The sequence below is a fragment of the Rhodnius prolixus genome, unplaced genomic scaffold (genome assembly GCF_049639745.1).
Source record: "Rhodnius prolixus isolate KJV_2025 unplaced genomic scaffold, Rpr scaffold_4, whole genome shotgun sequence".
Taxonomy (NCBI): domain Eukaryota; kingdom Metazoa; phylum Arthropoda; class Insecta; order Hemiptera; family Reduviidae; genus Rhodnius; species Rhodnius prolixus.
Genome location: NW_027411614.1, coordinates 30,525,101 through 30,544,610, shown reverse-complemented (window position 1 = coordinate 30,544,610; position 19,510 = coordinate 30,525,101). Strand labels below are relative to the sequence as shown.

At 31.7% G+C, this 19,510-nt stretch overlaps 1 protein-coding gene across 5 annotated transcripts in view; it reads left to right on the top strand.

Moving 5' to 3' along the window:
• Nucleotides 1–18,232, top strand: part of HisT (Histamine transporter) — a 41,092-nt gene extending 22,860 nt beyond the window's left edge. For 3 of the 5 annotated variants that reach the window (XM_074130237.1, XM_074130236.1, XM_074130239.1), the window contains 7 exons: nt 5,462–5,676; nt 7,503–7,727; nt 7,883–8,024; nt 11,108–11,307; nt 12,446–12,549; nt 15,052–15,162; nt 15,549–18,232. In XM_074130237.1, the coding sequence (XP_073986338.1) occupies nt 5,462–5,676; nt 7,503–7,727; nt 7,883–8,024; nt 11,108–11,307; nt 12,446–12,549; nt 15,052–15,162; nt 15,549–15,834 (1,283 nt within the window). In that variant the 3' untranslated portion in view covers nt 15,835–18,232. Of the gene's footprint in view, nt 1–4,559; nt 4,639–5,028; nt 5,259–5,461; nt 5,677–7,502; nt 7,728–7,882; nt 8,025–11,107; nt 11,308–12,445; nt 12,550–15,051; nt 15,163–15,548 lie in introns of those variants that run through there. The other 2 variants (XM_074130241.1, XM_074130240.1) reach the window with 2 other exon arrangements.
• Nucleotides 18,233–19,510: the final 1,278 nt, after the last annotated feature.

Below are 19,510 nucleotides of genomic sequence, written 5' to 3'. Positions count from 1 at the left end.
CTCCTTATTCGCGCTTCCTTCATTCGCGTTTACACTATTCGCGGATTAAAAAAATGCGACCCAATTCCTATATTCGCGGATATTCGCGGAAGTACACTATGATAATAAAAGGATTCCAATAGGTATCCAACCCAATATCCTTTGTAAATGCCGTCAAATGGACTAATAAAAAAAGTAAAATAGATCTTATTACAACTTTGCCTAAAGTATGTTGTTAAATGATATCGCCGAGGACTTTGGCATAAGCTGCCTTCGCCGCGATCGGTGTTTTTGAGAATGTAAACGCACAGAATGAAAGCAATTGTTCGTGATCCAGCAATAGAAAAAATGGAAGTGGCGTTGCCATTATGGATCGAAGACCGCAATCAAAAAAAGGTGCCCCTGAGTGGTCCAATGGTCCGGGTGAAGGCAAAGTATCTTTACGCTCATTTTAAAGAACCTGATGGTAGTTGTAGTGGCAAGTTCAAACTTTGACTGCAAACAAAAGCTTTTAAAAACTGCCAAGCAAGAGAAAATTACAAAATTCTTCAAACCATTGCCTAAGCCTTAAGATAATTAATCAAAATGTTCAAAAACTTCAATTAAATTGATTTTTTATATTTGTTTTTTTTTTTTTTTATTTTGTCAGCTAGGAACGTATCCCCTATAATCCCATATAAATTACCATTCCGTATTCACGGTTTCTGTATTCGCGGCATATTTATGGAACATATACCCCGCGAATAAAGAGCTTTTGCTGTACTTAAAGTTCATCGACAATCCTAGAAGCCATTTTGGAGAAAATATCAAATTAGGATTTTTTTATTTATTTTATATTCACCTAATTTGTAGAATCCTCTTCGGCCGGAGGAGACATTTCCGGTATAAGTTACAATAACCTCTCTTGTTAAAGCAATAAAAAAAAAGATCCTTTTTTTCTTTCGCAAGATTATTAAATCTTATAAAAATCCTAAAGAGTCATCCCATTGTTGTAAAGAGGTTACGTGTAGAAAAATAATAATTCATGATAAGAGAATGCGTCTGTAATGTGTCATTTAAACCACTTGAAATAAATTCAGCAATAAGTGTTCTTTAAATAATAAATAAATAAATATAATTCATGAGTTTGAAAAATTACGAATGAATAATCGAAACCTAAGCTTGTATTATTTAAAATTTGTCAACGCTGTTAAAAAAAATGATAGAAATTGTCACAATGAATGAAGAATTTGAGCAGAAGATACCATATGTTGTCAAGGTTCAAATATGATAATTTAAAATAAAATAAAACTAGAAGAAACAAAAAAATCCGTTAAAAACTTCTGGACAGAACAAGTTTTATTTTATGAATTGATACTGGCTTCCAATGATACTTAATTGTATGCAACAAATATGGAAATTATTGATTTAATATTTATTTACTTATCAGATATGCGAAATTTTCTTTAATGCTTTTACTAATAAAATGTCTCTCTAGTTATTTTATTGTTTATACATCATTACACATCAAATAACACGGAAAATAGCCAGAGTTTAGAAAGAATTTAACAAAATTTATTGATTGAACTAGTCACTTATAGCTGCGTCAATAACAGTCTTACAAAATAAATATTAATGACTGTCAATAATAATTATCAAAGAAAATTATAGGAACCATTGCAGCTCTTGTCCGGTGATGGACAAAGTAGCTGTAAAATGCCTTTCGGAAGCCGGCATTTCACAATGAGAGCTCCAAATGTCGATGCGATTTAAATTTAAATAATAATATTAATAATTAAATTTTTACAAAAGAAGATTCTGTCTATGAAACAACTCTTATAATACGCTAAAGATTCAACAATTTTATTATGTTCTACAGGGCGTTATTAGGTTAGTTTGTTATGAGTAAGGAACGGATTTTTATGTATTTAAAAATGCCAAATATTTAACTAAAATATGCATTTATTTTCGTCAATTATGTGGAAAATATGTGATTTTCTTAAAATATTTTCTGGAATATTTAAGTAAAATGGACATTTTTTTTTTATGAAAATGGATTTTTTTTGGGGGGGGGGCAAGTTATAATTATTTATACAAGAAAAGAATATATTTACTATTTATAAAAAGATGTGTTAAATTTTCAATTTTGAAAACTTCACTCTTCGAAATTGTTTGCAACCACATGAAATTTCAAATGTTGGAACGTAAAGTGACGACGATCTGGGCGTAAGATGGACTTCTAATGACTAAAAGATCGTTCAACATCTACAGATGTTATAGGTGCCTTGCTGAAAGAAGTTATCTCGTTGGTTGTAAAGGGTCCACGATGTTCTGAGGTGACTTCTGTTCCACTGATAATATCAGAAATCTGACAGATGGTCTCCCACCCTTTGTTCTTGCTCAGTAGGTCTACCAGTTTTGATCTGATCAGATCTCCCTTACTCCCAGGTATTCCTTCCACCTTTTCGATGACTTTTTTAACGTTGGACACGTTTTCTGTCAGTCGAACATTTTGGGACTCAAGTTGGGTAATGGCTTGTGCAAGAAATACGCAATTGTCAGAAATGAATGCAAGGTCGTTCCTTAAATTAGGTTTCTCGAATAAAGACTTGGATGTATTTATCGCTACTGCTTCGTCTTCGAGATGTGAAAGGACATTCTTGATTTTATTGTAGTTTTCATAGTAATACTGAGCTGCTTCCAGCCAAGTACCCCATCTTGTCAATATTGGTTCTGGCGGAAGGCACAAGTCTGGATAGAGATCTTTTAGCATTTTAATGCGACTTGGTGCTTTTAAAAACACTTTTTTAACCACTGTGATTCACAGTCTGTGGTTCACAGTTCCTGTCAACCACCTCCCAATTATGAAAATATGCCCAAAATGAAAAATATGAAAAAAATATGTACATATTTTGATTAAATATGTAGAAATATTTATTTATTTTAATCAAATATGTATAAATATGCGATAACATCCAAATATGTGGAAATATGTGAAATAAAAGTAGGCTCAAACGGCTTAAAGAGTGTCAGTACGAATACTTCTAGTTCAAAAACGTCTGTAAATTGCCTAGAAAAAAATATGTAAATACATACGAATCCGTTCCCTAGTTATGAGTTTCTAGCATATTGTATAGGTTGTAATTCACAAACAATACGCAGTATAAACGGCAATAAATTTGTCGAAACGCCATATAAATTAAAACATAATAAATTGAGAATGAATGAATTCTCGCAGGTTTAAATCCAGAATATTCAATATTTACATTCATTCACAAAGGAGAAATAATGTTTCCAGTTGTAATTATAATCTTAGGCGTAAATAGTAAATTAAGTGACTTTTCATTTCTCACACAGTTAAAATTATGTTCTTGACGTGCAGTAAATTATTCATTGATTTTTAGATATAAGAAAAATTAGTCTCATTTTAGTTTAAACTACTAGCATATTCGCGTAATATATGTTTTATTAGTGATCTTACGCAATGAATTTCAAAATGCAATGCAATTTCAAACTGTATCAGAAAGGAATTCCCTTGTACTCAAAGACAAGAATTACCGGTTTTTCAACCCCTATTGTTAATGGATCACCTTCATCCTTTAGTGGCTGCTTTACAACACAACACCCTTTGTACTCACTTCGTTACTGTTCCGTACAGAAGAAAATTTACGGTACATTAGTTGCGGATATCAGTTCTTACAAAAAAAAAAACTTTACTTCTTCTCAATTTGTTTGAATGAAAAACTGCAATTTGTTATTATTATCCAGCGTTTTAAGCAACATAAACTAAATATCTTCTTTGTACCTAAGTACACTGCTATCCAAATTTGATAATATTTGTGGTAAATAATGGAAGAAGTCAAATTCTCCGACTCTCTTCTTTACTTTCTCCTCTTACCAGCTTTAGATATGAAACACTCTGCAATATCTTGAGTCCAATTCTAATACTGAAATCAGTATTTCTTTTTCAAAAAAAAATAAACCGCTATTCATGAAAGAGGTGGAATCCTCTATATCACTTGTGGTTCCGAGTGGAATTTTTGAGAGAAATCAAATACATTATATTAACGTGTATTCATATTTTTTTTTCTCTCACTTTATTACTTTAAGGAACTTCTTTAGTGAAGACGAGGAATTAACTTAATTGTTAGTGTCCTGAACTTCCACGCGGAGATTCTGGTTCGAGTCCATCTGACTGCCCTTAAGTTTTTCCTTCCTAAAAGCCTCTTACAGTACGCCGTCCGATACGTCTTGTAACGACAAGCAACTGAATAGGCAGATGCTGACGCACCTTAACTTAAAAACAAATTATAAATAAAAATAATTATTTAAATAAAGCATCCAATATTTCTCGAAAGGTAGCAGAAACACGAGGTTACCTAAATTATATACTTGTAAAAATCATTATCGAAATAAAAACATTATTTTATTTTATTTATTTTGCACGTTTTCTACTACGAATTCTCTAAAGGTCTAATCAAAAACAGCTAATACTTCCCTTCATGCATATTTAAATGAGCTAACAATTTCATCCTAATATATGTATATAATTAAACATTTTGTGAAATATGTATATATTAAATAATTAAAACCTCAATCAGCTACGTAATTTATGATCTAAGAGGCGAATCAATTTGTTCATCTCTGTTCTGCATACCAACATAGAACATTACGGAAAACGTAAGTATTTTAAAAATGGGCTATTATATTAATTATTAATTTCAGTAATATATTAACTTTTTTACTTTCAATGCTCCTCTTAAGCGGAAGAATGAGGTCATTCAGATTGACAATTTTCGCTGAACTCAATACTAGAAAAGAGAATCAGTATGTTACAAGCCTCATGAAAACGTATTTTTTTCCAAATTGAAGAATCAACTCAGAATATAAAATTTGAACATTAACGATGTTATTAAACATAACTCGCACACAACTCAGAAAGATGCCGAGATACATATACATATATTAATTTTAAGAATTTTACAACGGTACTTTACGGTGCAGCAAGTAAAACAGAGAATATATACTTAATGTATATCTATGGTTCAAGGCCAGAGTCCACACAATGTCTTAGACCTGTAAACGGCGGCCATCCAAAGATGACAGCCGTATTGATCCATTAAGGCGTCATGGAGTGCTATTGTCTTTCTGGACAGGTGTCTTCAGGCTTCCAGATGGTTGCTTGGCAATAGTTAGAGAGTTGTGAGGGCTTAGATAAGCAGATTAAAACGAGGAGCTAGTTTGGAATGGAATTTCAGATAACGGGATTTGCCTAAATCGGATTCGAAGGAAATCGTCAGGTCTGTGTGAATGGTTAGGTTAGATATGTTATTAGAAAGTATTATCTTGGTTAGAAAGTAAATTAATACAATAGAATGCTCTGTGAATATCCGTACATTTACTTATTATCCAAAACTGAAAATTAAGATTTTGCAGTTATCGTTTCTTGAGAACTTTATTATGAATTCATTTCGAAAATAATCATGGTAATCTATTGTTTCAGATTGCAAAATTTACAGAAGGAGATGGGTAATGCTTGCACTCTTCGTGTTTTATTCAATGTCAAACTCAATGCAGTGGATACAATATTCAATAATTAGTGATGTAGTAGAGAAATATTATAATATTTCTGGGAAATTTGTTGAATGGACTTCAATGGTATATATGGTATCCTATATATTTTTGATAGTACCTGGATCTTGGGCGTTGGATAAATTTGTAAGTATGCACTAATCCAAAGTTTCATTATAGTTTATTCATATAACAAATTGCATTTTTTGCATTAGTATTACGATTCAATGAATGCCTAGCTGTATTTAACCATTAGAAAATAAAATAAAATACAAAATTTAATAGTGTAATGAGTTCATTGTTCAGAAGCAATTTGAGAAGGCAATGTGCGCTGTATAATGATAATCTTTTAAAGACCCTAAATATCTAATGGAACTTCGTTTTAAAAACTAAACCACTTACATCATAAACAATGCAAGCAGAACCCTCTGTTTCAAATCAAGGGCTACCAAGGCCTTTTATCAAATTTGGACCTATTGGTGCAAAGTACTTAAGTATATTTCTAGCAATATTAGAATGTTCCTCAGTGTGCGGTGCTCACGCAGTTAGACTTCAAAGGTTCAAAACCTATTCTTCTGATATGTTCATTGTCGATACTCAATTGGAACTCAACCATGAAGACCTAGGGCAATTATTTATCATTTCTACACTAAAATAATGAAGAGCTCTTTGATTTCCTCCTTCTTAAAAAATGTCTCTACCTACTTTTAGTTGTCTTCTGTATCTGTAAATGTTTTACAACACAGAAAATTACTCTTCACTTATCAGTCCTCGGAAAAGATTGTATTAAATATATTAAAGCTGCGCCCAACAAAACGATTATACCAACTCCAACTAGTCTATTCCACTTTAAAACAGTATAAATCAGTGATTCTCAACCACTGTGTCGCGGCACTTTTGCTTGCCGCGAAAGTTTTGAAGTGTGCCGCCAAATTTTAGAAATGCATACAATAAAAATTATAACGCTTTTTTTTTTATTACGAGTAAAGTTTAAATTAAAGAAAACTACATTGTTTTTGTAGTACACATTATTTTATTTTATATTGAAAATAAAAAAACTATTTTACACAGTGTATTATGGATAAGTAAAATACTTTTAAACTTATCTAATTGTTAGTGTACTGCCAAATTTTGAAATTGTTAAAAGTATGCTGCAACAAAAAAAAAGGTCGAGAATCACTAACATAAATCTTTTCTTATCTCTAATTTTTCACAGTTCCTCAAAAAAAAAAAAAAAATAGTAATCCTATTAATTTTTAGATTTGTTAGTTATATTTTGTTAATTAATGTTAAATACTAATTTAGATTTTTATCGTTTCGTTTAATATTTGTTAAATTTTTTTATGTTCTCACTTTTTAAAATTTGTTTGTTTATGGTTAACTCATTTACTACTTTTTTCTATAATGTTTTATTCTCTATTTTGCGATTGGGTTTGTCAATAAATGAATGTACAACTTCAAAATAATCAAAATTCTATCAAATATCTTTTTCTACTTTACATAAGGAACAAATTAGTACTTTCTAACTCCTCAACGATTTGTTGTGATTTACAGATTCAGTTGCTTAACCGTACATTCGGTAATAAAAGAAGAATATTTGACGAAATTAAGCAGCTTTTGACCTTGGGCTTTCAATGGGATTTTTTGTTTTTTATGTTTTTCAAATATAAAGTTGAATTTACCTCAGTTTCAATTTTACCTAAGGCATAATCGTGAATATATTTTTTATTTCTGAATAAATATTTAATATTTATTTTAGCAAGCAATACCTACTGCTTGAAAATTATTTAAAAAAAAAAAATGCATTACTAGATTCTACACTTTTTTATTTATTGTTTTGCTTATTCTAAGTTAGTTTTAATATATTTAATTTCAATTCAAGTTTGAAGGTATTTTAACTTCTTTTAGTACACGATTGTTACTATTTTGTTAATTATTTTGTATAATAATATAAGATGTAAATTTGATTATAGGGCTTGCGACGCTGCGTTATTCTGGGCTCTCTTGGTACTTGCTTAGGAGCGGGCATTAAAGTATTTTCTACTGGACGAGATTCTTTCATAATCGGCTTCCTTGGCCAATCAATGGTTGCAATTTCTCAAGTATTTATTCTCTCGGTACCAGCCCGATTAGCTGCTGTTTGGTTTGGTACTGAAGAAGTATCCAGTGCCTGTGCTATTGGAGTATTTGGCAATCAAGTTAGTAAATGTGTTCAGAAAAAATATAAACAATTCCTTTAAAAAATTAAATTCAAAGTTTAATGGATTGAATTCTTATAAACTTGCACAAAACTTTCTACTAACTTTTATCTCATTTGTTGTTTTTAAATTAATTAAGTAAATACATTTTTCAGCTAGGAATAGCCGCTGGATTTCTTATACCTCCAACGATTGTCAATGAAGCAAATAACTTCGAAATTATAGGATCACAACTTTCACTAATGTTCAAGCTTGTTGCCGGTTTCACAGCTTTATTACTGGCTCTAATTATTTTCAGTGAGTTATAATAGCCATTGAGTAATTATAAGTAATGTTACATTTTAATTTGTACAAGAAGCCTGAACTGTCTTTGTCTCCAAACATTATATGGAAGTTTCTTCTAAAATAATTAACGTTTCCCAATATGCTACCAAATACATGTGGCTACCTTTTCTGTTCCTGTCTACAACTTTTCTAGTTCCAAATTTGCAGAAAAAAAGTGCATTTTTAAGATGAGGAATTCGTACATAAATACTATTTATTAAAACTGTCCGGTAGGACAGTTGTATAAGGATTGATCGTCAAAAAGTGCACGAAAAAGCGTAACGTTAAAAAACACCCAACTTTGACAATTTTTTTCTCTTTTTCTATAAAAGATAAAATTCCCAAATTTTCTTTAAAATATAGGGCAAACCCTCCTTTATAGCTGTAATTTTTTTGCAACCCCCCAGACCTAATAGATTTCGAGAAAAAAGTTGCCGAAAATGAGCAAAAACGGCATTTTCAGAAATTGTTGTTGTTGTTGTTGTTGTTGTTGTTGTTGTTGTTGTTCTTCTTCTTCTTCTTCTTCTTGTTGTTGTTACCTTTTTTGTAAACTACGTAGCGCCTAAACGCGAGAACCGATTTTCATGAATGAGGTGACATTCGATTCGGAATTTTATGTAGATGTGCCTTTTGGGGGTCTCGACACTGTACACCGAATTAGAGAGGAGTTAGCCCCCTTTATGTAAGGCCCCCTTCAAAATTATTATTACTAATTACTCTGTAAATCTTAGCCCGATTTTGATAAAATTTGGTAGGATGATAGAGTTAGGGCTCCCCTACGTAACATTAAAGCGGCGATCTGCTCTTACACTAGTAAGGGGAAGTATAGCAATCGTTTCAAATTATCGACAAGTTAACTGATTTTCATGAATGAAGTGTCATTCGAATCGAAATTTTGTACAGATTTGCACTTTAAAAGTCTCGTCGCTACGCCTCATATGGAGGGGAGTTTGCCCCACCCAAGTAAGGCCGTTTCTAAAACTATTATTACCAATATTTCTATAACGCTTTGTCCGATTTTGATAAAATTTAGCACGAAGAAGTGATTAAAACTCCTCTACATGGCTGTGAAGTGCCATCATGCTCTTACACCTACTAAGAGGAAGTACTGAAATCGTTAAAATTATCAATGAGTGAAACTATTTATACATTAATGAATTGTCGTTCGATTCAAAATCTTTGCCTCTTTGCCTTTTAGGAAGAAGTACTGTAATCGCCCGTTTATTTTTCTCACTCCTCTTAAAAGGAAGGTCTGAAATCGCAGTTTAAATTTGCTTTTTACGTACAAATACCTTCCTATTTTATATAAAAAGGCTTTCTCAAAAAAATTGTTATTGAGGATGGTTTGGGGACCGCAACTATAATCATTCTTTAAAAAGATCTCTCCAGTGGTAGTTACGGTTCCTACTTAACACCTTATCAGGTTATAATGATAGAATTGCTTATTCCAAATTTTAAAAAAACAGTAAAGCAGATATGTAACTTTGCAAATAGACAAAAAGGAAAATCTATCCAAAAGGTACAAAAATCTCCTTAACAAAAACTTACAGTTTTAAAAGTTAAGTATAAGGGTTGATTAAACGCCAAAAGGTACACAAATCAGCAGTTCCCAACATTTCATTAATACTTCATTGATATAATTTAAGTAATTTTACTGCATTAACTTTTCCTTCACATTTTTTAGAATTTATTAGATGTCACAGACCCTTATGCTGGCCATTTTCGTCTACAAAATATTTACTCAAGTAGCACACCATTTAACTTAGATTGACTGTAATATCTATTTATCTATAATAATCAAACTATTAATCACAGGTGAAAAAGAAAACGTTATAAAAAATATAAAAAAAATAAGAGGCTAAAAAATTCATAAACTTTTTTTACATCAATAATTTTATGCATTTATTTTTATTTTTAAATAAAAATCATTGGTTTAAGTTCATTCTTTGATTAAAGTAATTGTTATTTTATGTTGTAGTCAAACGTTTGTAATAATAAGTAATAAATAATCTGGCTTTATCGCAAATAATATAGTTTTCTTCAATTACATTCTCAATCTAGGTGTTCTTCCCACAATGTTATATATATATGTAATATAAAATAAAGAAAATAAAGATATGCATATTTTTAGGACAGCTAATTATTCCAGTATTTTACCATAAGTAAAATTAGGGGGACTAAATTAAATTACAATTGAGAAATGAGTAAATATTGTTGAATAATCTACTTGTTATTAAATGTATGTTATTTGTGCTCACGAATATTTCGGTAAGACGAATTTAAGACTGAAATATTGTTTTGAATCCTCCGTGATTGAAATTTAAAAAGTGGCCGACTCTAACTTTGTTTTTTTCTACTTTAACATGCATGTATATGTGACTACTCAGAATAATTCATCACTCATTTTATCATAATTATAATAAAAAAATATTATGAATGAACTGGCCAGCATAAGGGTCTGTGACATCTAATAAATTCTAAAAAATGTGAAGGAAAAGTTAATGCAGTAAAATTACTTAAATTATATCAATGAAGTATTAATGAAATGTTGGGAACTGCTGATTTGTGTACCTTTTGGCGTTTAATCAACCCTTATACTTAACTTTTAAAACTGAAAGTTTTTGTTAAGGAGATTTTTTTACGAATATTTAAGTCATGGAGTAGAGCGATGCTGCCCAATCGGTGTGGCCCTTATATTTTATTTTGTCTGTGAGCTGCTTCCTAAAAGATCGCGATGAACTCCTTCTCAGTTTTCTTCAAATTCTCCCTGGGAGCCCACTACGACGAACTCTCATTACTGTTGCACGACAGATAAATTGACATTGCCTTCATTTATCTTTACCTTTGCCTTTACCAGTGATCACGAACATTCCAATCAAATGATCTATATTCCTTTGTAATCATGTAAAATATCCTTCGCACTTCTTCTACAGTTAAACTCCATCGCTACTATTGAACTAATTACTCTCTTCCCTATGCTTTTGGTTACTCTATTTCTTTATTTACTTCACACCTCATATTTTATAATTGAATTTGTCTTTTAATTGTTTAAACAGTATTTGAAGATCAGCCACCACTGCCTCCAAGTCAAGCAGCTCTAAAACAAAAAGAAGAAGTTAGTGATTTCACTGGTTCATTAAAACGGCTCATGACAAATCCAGGATATATCTTGCTTCTATTATCATACGGTATTAACGTTGGAGTTTTCTATGCCATATCCACTTTACTGAATACTGTGATACTCAGTGCATATCCGGTAATTAATGTTTCTCTTATATAATAGTGGTAATGCATAAAATTCGCAATATTCTAGTTGAAGCATTATTTGTTAAGTTTTCACCCCCTTCATCTTAAAAATATTAATTATTAATTAGGGAAAATATCAGGAACGGTACTAAGAGTTTCTCTTTCTCCAATCAGTTGGTTTCTTTTTCAAAATTTATTTTGCTATAATTTACTTCTAATGGTCGAAGATGATGTAACAGTAGGAATTTTATTACCTTAAGATTGCTGAGCGTTTGGAGGTAAGGACAGTAAACATGGGAATGAGTTTGATTCCCAGTCTTGGACTTAAAATTTATTTAAGATAATTTTTTTTACAGTAGGTTAACCGATGTACAAATGACTGATGTACCCGTAATGTATCCCGTAACGGACGTAAAACTCTTCTGACTTGGCTGTCATTGGAGGCCAAGATGTAGTTACCAAGTGTTATTATTATTACATTTGAAGATAAATATGTTGAAATTGCTTTTAAAATGGCAATATCGCTTCCAATATTCCTTAAAAATTATTTTTTTCGGTGAAAAAGTTTTTTGCAACAAGATTATTTGTGTACAGAAATACTTACTTTTTTTTTTTTAAATCACTTTTTGTTTTCTCTTTGTTCAAAACTTCCAGTTGGAGCTGATGAAGCACCAAGTTATCATATTTGAGCTTTCTGAAATGTTTGTGTTTTAATTTTGTATTTGATTACAAAAACAAAATAATATTATATAAAGTAAATTTTTACGCATTTTGTATATCGAAATAATGATTGTAAGCTCACTATCTAAAATTATACATACACTAAGTCCCTCTTCTGAAAGTAGAGAAATAAAGGCGGCTCAGTTCTATAAGTTATGAGAATATTTTTGTACCTCTGTATACATTTTCTAATGTACTTTTTACTATTCGTAGTAATATATTCTTGGAATTTTAATTTCGGAATAATTTCCACAATGCATTGCTATGAAAATTATTTCATTTCAGTACAACATTCAATTAAAAATGGATGGGCCAATTATTTAAAAAAAATTCTTTGTACCAAATAACTCGTTAATTTCTTCTTACCTAATGAGGTTAAGTTATCTTATTCTAACGTATTATTTATTCATTTATTATTTTATTTGTAGGGTGCAAGAACGGACGCAGGGAGGATTGGATTAACGATTGTATTAGCTGGAACTTTAGGTTCTGTTGTTTGTGGTTTTGTTTTGGATAAAACGAAAAAATTCAAGTAAGTGGAACGCCAACTTTTGTTACAATTTATTAAGCGATGTCTGAATTAAAACCTGAATAATTACTGGAAGTATAAATTGGTTTGATTTTATACATATGTAGAAGAGCCCCTTCAAACGAACATTTCAATATAATGTATGATCACAGTTCATAAAACCCAATTAAGGTTGGTTAAATGAGTTTGTTGAAATTCCTAGTTTGAAGAAAATGTGTGTTACAATCTTGAAAATTGAAGTAAAAGAAAGTTGTGTCTGTTCGCACTATATTTTTGTTAATGAAGAAAGAAAAAGACAATACGAAATAATGTTTTTAACAAACTTGTACCCGTTTTGTTTTATTTAATCTAAAATAGTAGCTTTTTTATGAAACACGTAGTTCCGTTTCAGCAATGGTTTTTGAACTTAGACGCATTCATAAAAAGAAAAAATGGAACGATCCAACCTTAATCTCTAGCTGAAATTTTGTAATAGATTCAGGTCGCTGGCTGAAAGCGAGTCTCTTAATTTAGGAGTTTTATCTTAGTTTTCCTCGGAATCTCGCCTTTTAGTTATTTTCTTCTTTAAATAGGGGAAATTTTCCAAATAAGGTGGAATCTAAAATTTCGGTTTCATAAGCTGCTAGTTAGATTAGATTAAATTAGGGCGGCCTCAAGGCCTACGCCACCGCGACCCCTATGGATCTATTGTGGCTCCCCGACTTTAGAGCTCCCCCTCCAGACCCGTCCGCCTAATCAGACTCTTAATTCTGGAGAGTGGCTCCTGGGTAAAGCTCTCAGGCCTTGGTTTTTCCTCCCCGAGAAGTAACATCCTTAGCCATACAAGCCTCTCACACTGACACAACACGTGCAGTGCCGTTTCCTCCTCTTCCTGACAGAACCTACAAAGGCTATCATCTGCCAGGCCCGTGCGATGCATGTGTTTTCTGAGCCTGCAGTGGCCAGTTAATAGGCCTACAATTATCCTTATAGCCCCACGGCCTTGACGGAATAATTCTGCGGTCAGCCTCGGCGAATCCTCTGATGAACTCCTTCGCCTGTCTCAGCCCAGTGGTGGCAAGCCACCACTCCTGAGCCCTAATCTGCACCCATGAGTTAATGGCCGCAGACTTAACACATTTTGAAACCCCAAAGCAGGGCTCCGGGCCAACGAAGTGTCCCGCGGAGCCTTCCCGGGTCAATAAGTCTGCCACTTCATTCCCCTTGTGTCCTGAATGACCAGGTACCCAAACTAGAAAGACCTTATTCTGGTCACTAATTTACTTCATGGCACCCAGACAGTCCCATACCAGCCTTGAATTGACTTGGTAGGAACTAATAGCTCGTAGAGCAACCTGACTATCCGAGAAAATTACGATCTTAGAATTAGTAATTCCTCGCCCTTTAATCTCGGTAGCGCAGAACCTAATTGCAGCTAGCTCAGCCTGAAAAACTGTATCTAGTTTTCCTAGGCTAACCGAAAAGCTACATTTCGGTTTCGCCCCGTTCACTCCCGCTCCCACACCCTCTTAAGCTGCTAGTTAAGTGGGTTCTTTAAGTGTAGTATGACATTACTGGTAATGATCAGTCGCTTTGAAGCCTGACACATATTATTAGGAAATGTGACCATCATACCCTGAAAAGTGGCCTTCTATATCTGATATTCTCAGCCATTTGCTCAAAAGCTGCTAAGTGAATATTTAGATTTGGCTGGGCTCCTCGTCTCTAATGATATCATTAGCTAAATCAAACGAAAATATACTCTCGATCTTCAAATTACTGGTACGTTTTACTGTTTACTTTTGTAACTTAACACGATTATTTTCCTGTTGAGGCTTTTGGCTGCATTTTCTAAGATATCTAAGCTGATTTTGGTCTCAGGCTCATGCAAAATCTTAGTTGGTAAAACATTTTTATGTTTTTAATCTAACACGTCGTTACATTGCAAGAGGGTTGGCCAAAATGTCTACTCCAGAGGTTCAGTTGTCAAACTAACGTTTCGTTAATAAGCTCAGTTATGTTGCCACTTGCTTCAATTAGGGAATTTTTTTTTTTGAAAACGTGATTGCAAGTGATAATTTATTCAAGACATTTATTTGAAGCGTTTTAAAAGTTGGGCATGGTCCTCTAATTGAGCTTGAAGGAACAGTTATGTCATCATGAGGTAATAAGACTTTTAAAAATAGAAACGTCTCAATATCTTTGGCCTTTGGAAACCGAGCTAACAACGTGAATTCCTTCTCTCGGCTCTCAAAAAGTTATAGTTTTTAGGCAGAGAAAATTTAAGTGTACGAGCTGTTTTCAATTGGGGAACACACTGAACACTAAACCTTTTCCATTATTGCTGAGTTACACTTCACAAGATTTTATTTATTGTTTTTTTCAAAAGTTTATTCTAAAAAAGAGAATTTCTCGGAGCTCCAGCCTTGTCCAAACCACTGAACAAATCTTCATACAAAAATAGCTATCTTCATTATTATTATAATATTTTTAAAATATTTAACTTATGAAGAATTTTTTTTTCAGAGAAACCACGATTTTAGTTTATGTATTTTCATTGGCTGGTATGGTGATTTTCACTTACACGTTAAACTGTGGCATAATTTTTGTAGTATACGCGACGTCAGCATTCCTTGGGTAATTATGTTAATAATGTTTTTTATTAATTTAAGAATTATGAAATTTAATTATTAAACTGAAGCAGTGAAGTTACGAGCAAAGCTACTCCCCACTGAGCCTAAAAGCCATTTACTTTATAGTTTTAATGAGAATAGCTTAGGAAATTCTGAAAGTTAACGACATCCTAGAGAACTTTGATTTGACATAAATATGGAACTATATCTGAGTGCTCTTTTTTAATAATACATATTGTTCAAAACATTTGAGGTAATTAATGGAATGAGTATTTCCTATAAAATTCTGCCTTGTGATACTACAATATTTCCAGGGGCAAACAACAAAATTAGTATTTATTTTTTATTATCTGTATATAGGTTAATTAACTGTTGGTGTTTTAATTTCAGATTTTTTATGACTGGTTATCTACCGGTTGGTTTCGAATTAGGTTCAGAGTTGACATATCCAGAACCAGAGGGGACAGGTATTGGTATACTTAATGGATTCTGTCAAATTTTTGGGATACTTTTCACCATCGGATATTCTACGTTAATTGAACATATCGGAGTAATTCATGCTAGTAATGCACTCAGTGCTTCTTTGGTTGCTGGTAGTGCACTTACATGTGCTATTCCAAAGAAATACAGAAGGCAGGAAGCTCAAAAGGATACCAAAGAGGATCAAAAAGTTTAACCTTAATATGTGTATGTAAATTTCTAATAGAGATCAATTTTAATGCATGAATCAACTGTTCGAAAGATCACTCTTTTTGCGTTAAGAGAGCTCCTAGTTAGATCAAGAACAGGAATCTTGATTTTTAAATTTGGGTTAAAGTATGTTTTCATTTAACGAAGAAAAACCATAAGATTCCTAATCCTTAGATTGAATGTTACCTAAATTTTCTCTTTGAATCTTGGGATATTAATTTTTAGGGAGAAAACATGTATTTTCTTGGTCTAAATATTAGTCCTGCAGAAGTCGTTTCCAAAAGTCGGCCTACATAATTTGCTACAAAAAAAAATTGTTTTACCACTTGGGCGTGATGCGGAACTGATTTTTATTGCCCTGTTTAATGATTTTAAAAATAAGAATGTTAATTTTTTTCACGCTGACTTTTACATCAAAGTGATTTTATATGAAAACTCTTGGTATGACTTCAATTTGTATCAAAGCCATCATACGAACTTATTTGTCGAGAAAATTTGTAATCGTTAGGATATTTTTTCCTTTTTAACTGTAATTTTTTTTTTTAATTTCTTAATTGAATTTTCTAATTTAATTCATTTACTTGAAAGTAACTTAAGATTATAAAACATAAGAATACTTATAAAAGCTTAAGATATCTTCCTCATTCCTTTAAAAGTACGTTCCAGAAATGCCCTTCAAGAAATTTATTATCAAACAAAACCCCAAATATTTTAACAAATTATGTAACTCAGGAAGATCATTGTAAGATGAAAACTGCCTTCAAAGTTAGAAACATTGATAAAAATGGGTAAGATTAAGTTTGTGTTGATGTTGAAAATAGAAAATGAAAATTGTTTAGAACTGCATTATTGTTATTTTTTTAAGTATTGTAAATACTTTTAAGAAAATAGAGAGGCAGTAAGATCTAATCCCTGCGATGTAAAAGACCTACTGGACATTTACTTTTACAATGTTGTACTTGTGCAATTGAAATTAACAAAAATCTGGTTATGACGTAGATTACGTCAGGCATATTTGCCTTTGGAGCTTTACATTAGCATTGTAACATACTTGGGTATTGCTGGGGAGCCACGAAAGAATTCTTTGTTAGCATTAAATTCTGAAGTTGGTCTTGTCACTTTGCCACTAAACGTTTACTTTACTTAATGGATGATGTGCCATGAGACTAGTCACGAAAAATAAAATTAAAAAATTAATTTTTTCGAACTTCATTAAAAAGAAAGTATAGGTTTCAATAAGTTTCTGTCGCACTAATTATCCTTTTGCCTGTATTTTGTATTGTATCAAACCAAATTGAATCCCATTTTATTTGATTCCGCTTCTATTAAATAACTATCCTATTTTCATTTGAAGATTTTTTTTGACGATCAGATTATTTTTATTAGAATGTTCCTAAAATTCTTGTTATGTGATTTACTTTTAAGGTAGTAAATATTTTTATCCTTTTATTAGTTACTAGAAAACTCATGATTACATGATTTACCTATTCTGCTGAGTATTTTTCATTTTGCAAATTTGTTACCACAATTATTTCCACCAACCATAATTACAATCTTATATCCAAAAGCAAGTAACACAATTGGAGTGATAGTTTGAACAAATATTTACCTTGTCATTTTTCAATATCTTGTCAAACAAAAGATGTTTTAAAAAAAATTAGATATTTAAAATATTGAAATATAAATTATACAAAAATTTATGAAATTATCCCTTAGCAGCATACGCACAATCATCCCTCTAACAAAATACAAGTAAATACAAATTCTGTTTTTGTAACAAGACCCTATTTGGTAATGTGTACGAATATTTACTGTGATATTTTAAAATATTTTTGCCCCTGTTAAATTTAATGAAACGTACCTGTTAGAATAGTTTAATGCTTCGTTTACTATTGAGAGCTTCACATAAAGTCAGATCGTTCTCCATTGTAAATGAAGCATAATGGAAAATTATGCATTTAATTTGCATTTATTATAATATTTAATATTTATGTATGTATTTACATTGGATTGGACGAATGTAATATTTGTTCGATTACGTATCAGTATTCACTTTCCTGGGCTCAGAAACTCAGAATATGTCCGCATAGTCTTCCTCAATTTTTTTTCTCTATAATTATATTGCTCTTTGAACAGCCTCCCACAAAAGTGCATTTATTTGATGATGTACCACCTTCAAATTTTGTGGACCTACCTATTATGCTAATTAATTATACCTTAAGTTGATATTTTGTAATCTAGTAGTTGTTATAAGAAAAAAAAATAATTTGATATTTTCTAAAAATAACTTTTTAGGATCAACTGTGACAATAAAATTTGACAATAAATATTTTGTTTATATGTAAAGTATATTATAAAATACATATTCTTCTTTGAAAACAAAATTTTAATTTTTTGTAATGGTGAAACACTTTTTATTTATTGGAAACTAAGTATACAGAACACTACAAGGGATCTCACATATGCAATTTGTGAATTAGTGTTTTATTTCGATTGCTAACTTGGATTGTCGTCCAAATGGTAACTGAAGAAGTTAGTCATTGCTTGACTTTCAAGTTCTGTGTGTGGATACCACGTAATCTATGAAGAGCCTAATTAATGCACTATATCTGTGCAAGAAAGAGGATTGCTTTATAGGATACAGAAGGACAAAAGTTCCGCAAGGGAGTGAACTAGCATGTAAACAATTTGATCATTTTTTATTCATTTTGACTGTCCACTTTTTGCCTTGTTCTGTAATGTGTAAATGTGATTGTAAATTATGTGAGCTGATGTGTCTAAACTTGAAGTTAAAATGGATGCGTCAACTTCATATACGAAGTGATGTAAATGAATAGGTATTCCCACTGTGTATGTGTACGAGTACATTGTAAGTATAAGACCAAGAATGCTCTCCGATGGAAAAGGAGAAACTTCTGTACCAATTTGTTCTGGATGACAAAAGATTTCAGAAAGATATGAAAGCAGATTGAGGAAGTAGGTAAATGGAAGATACTTTTTTAATTTAATTTTTATATTTTTATTTTGCCACATGTGGTAACCAAGGAAACAATAAAAATGTGTTCTTTGCGAAAAACAAATAATCTCTACTTAGGCTTTTCAACTGTAAAGGGCCCTAATACCTTCCACGAGCTAATACAGCTGTATTTGCAGCTTACAAGCACCAATTTGGAAGAATAGTACAATCTGAACTCCAAGACACTTCCTTCCTATATGCGTACAAGAACTTACTATTTACTTGAACTGATCCTAATAAACCTTTTTATTACATAGGAAGTACTCTCTATGAACAATGTAGTAGTACTTAAGATTCTTGCCTAATTTCTCGTCGCGTTCGTCTCTCCTATTTATCTATTTTTGAAGTGCACAATTGTTGCTGGAAAAGATAATTAATTTCCCCTAAATGAAAAGGTGCCTCTAAATACTCATATGAGTATCGAGCGTTTACTTTCTTGCGGTTGGTAGCATGAGTAAATAATCATTATATGCTTCACATTTACATATTCTTCTTCATTGCATTCTGCAAATAGATCTCTCTCTTTATTGATATGAGCCACAAACTATGTTATTACAACTCGGCCTACTTACGTAGTGACACTTTATTTTATTTTGTTTTATTTTTATTCCTAATCGAACAAAACGGTGATGGATGTATTTACTTA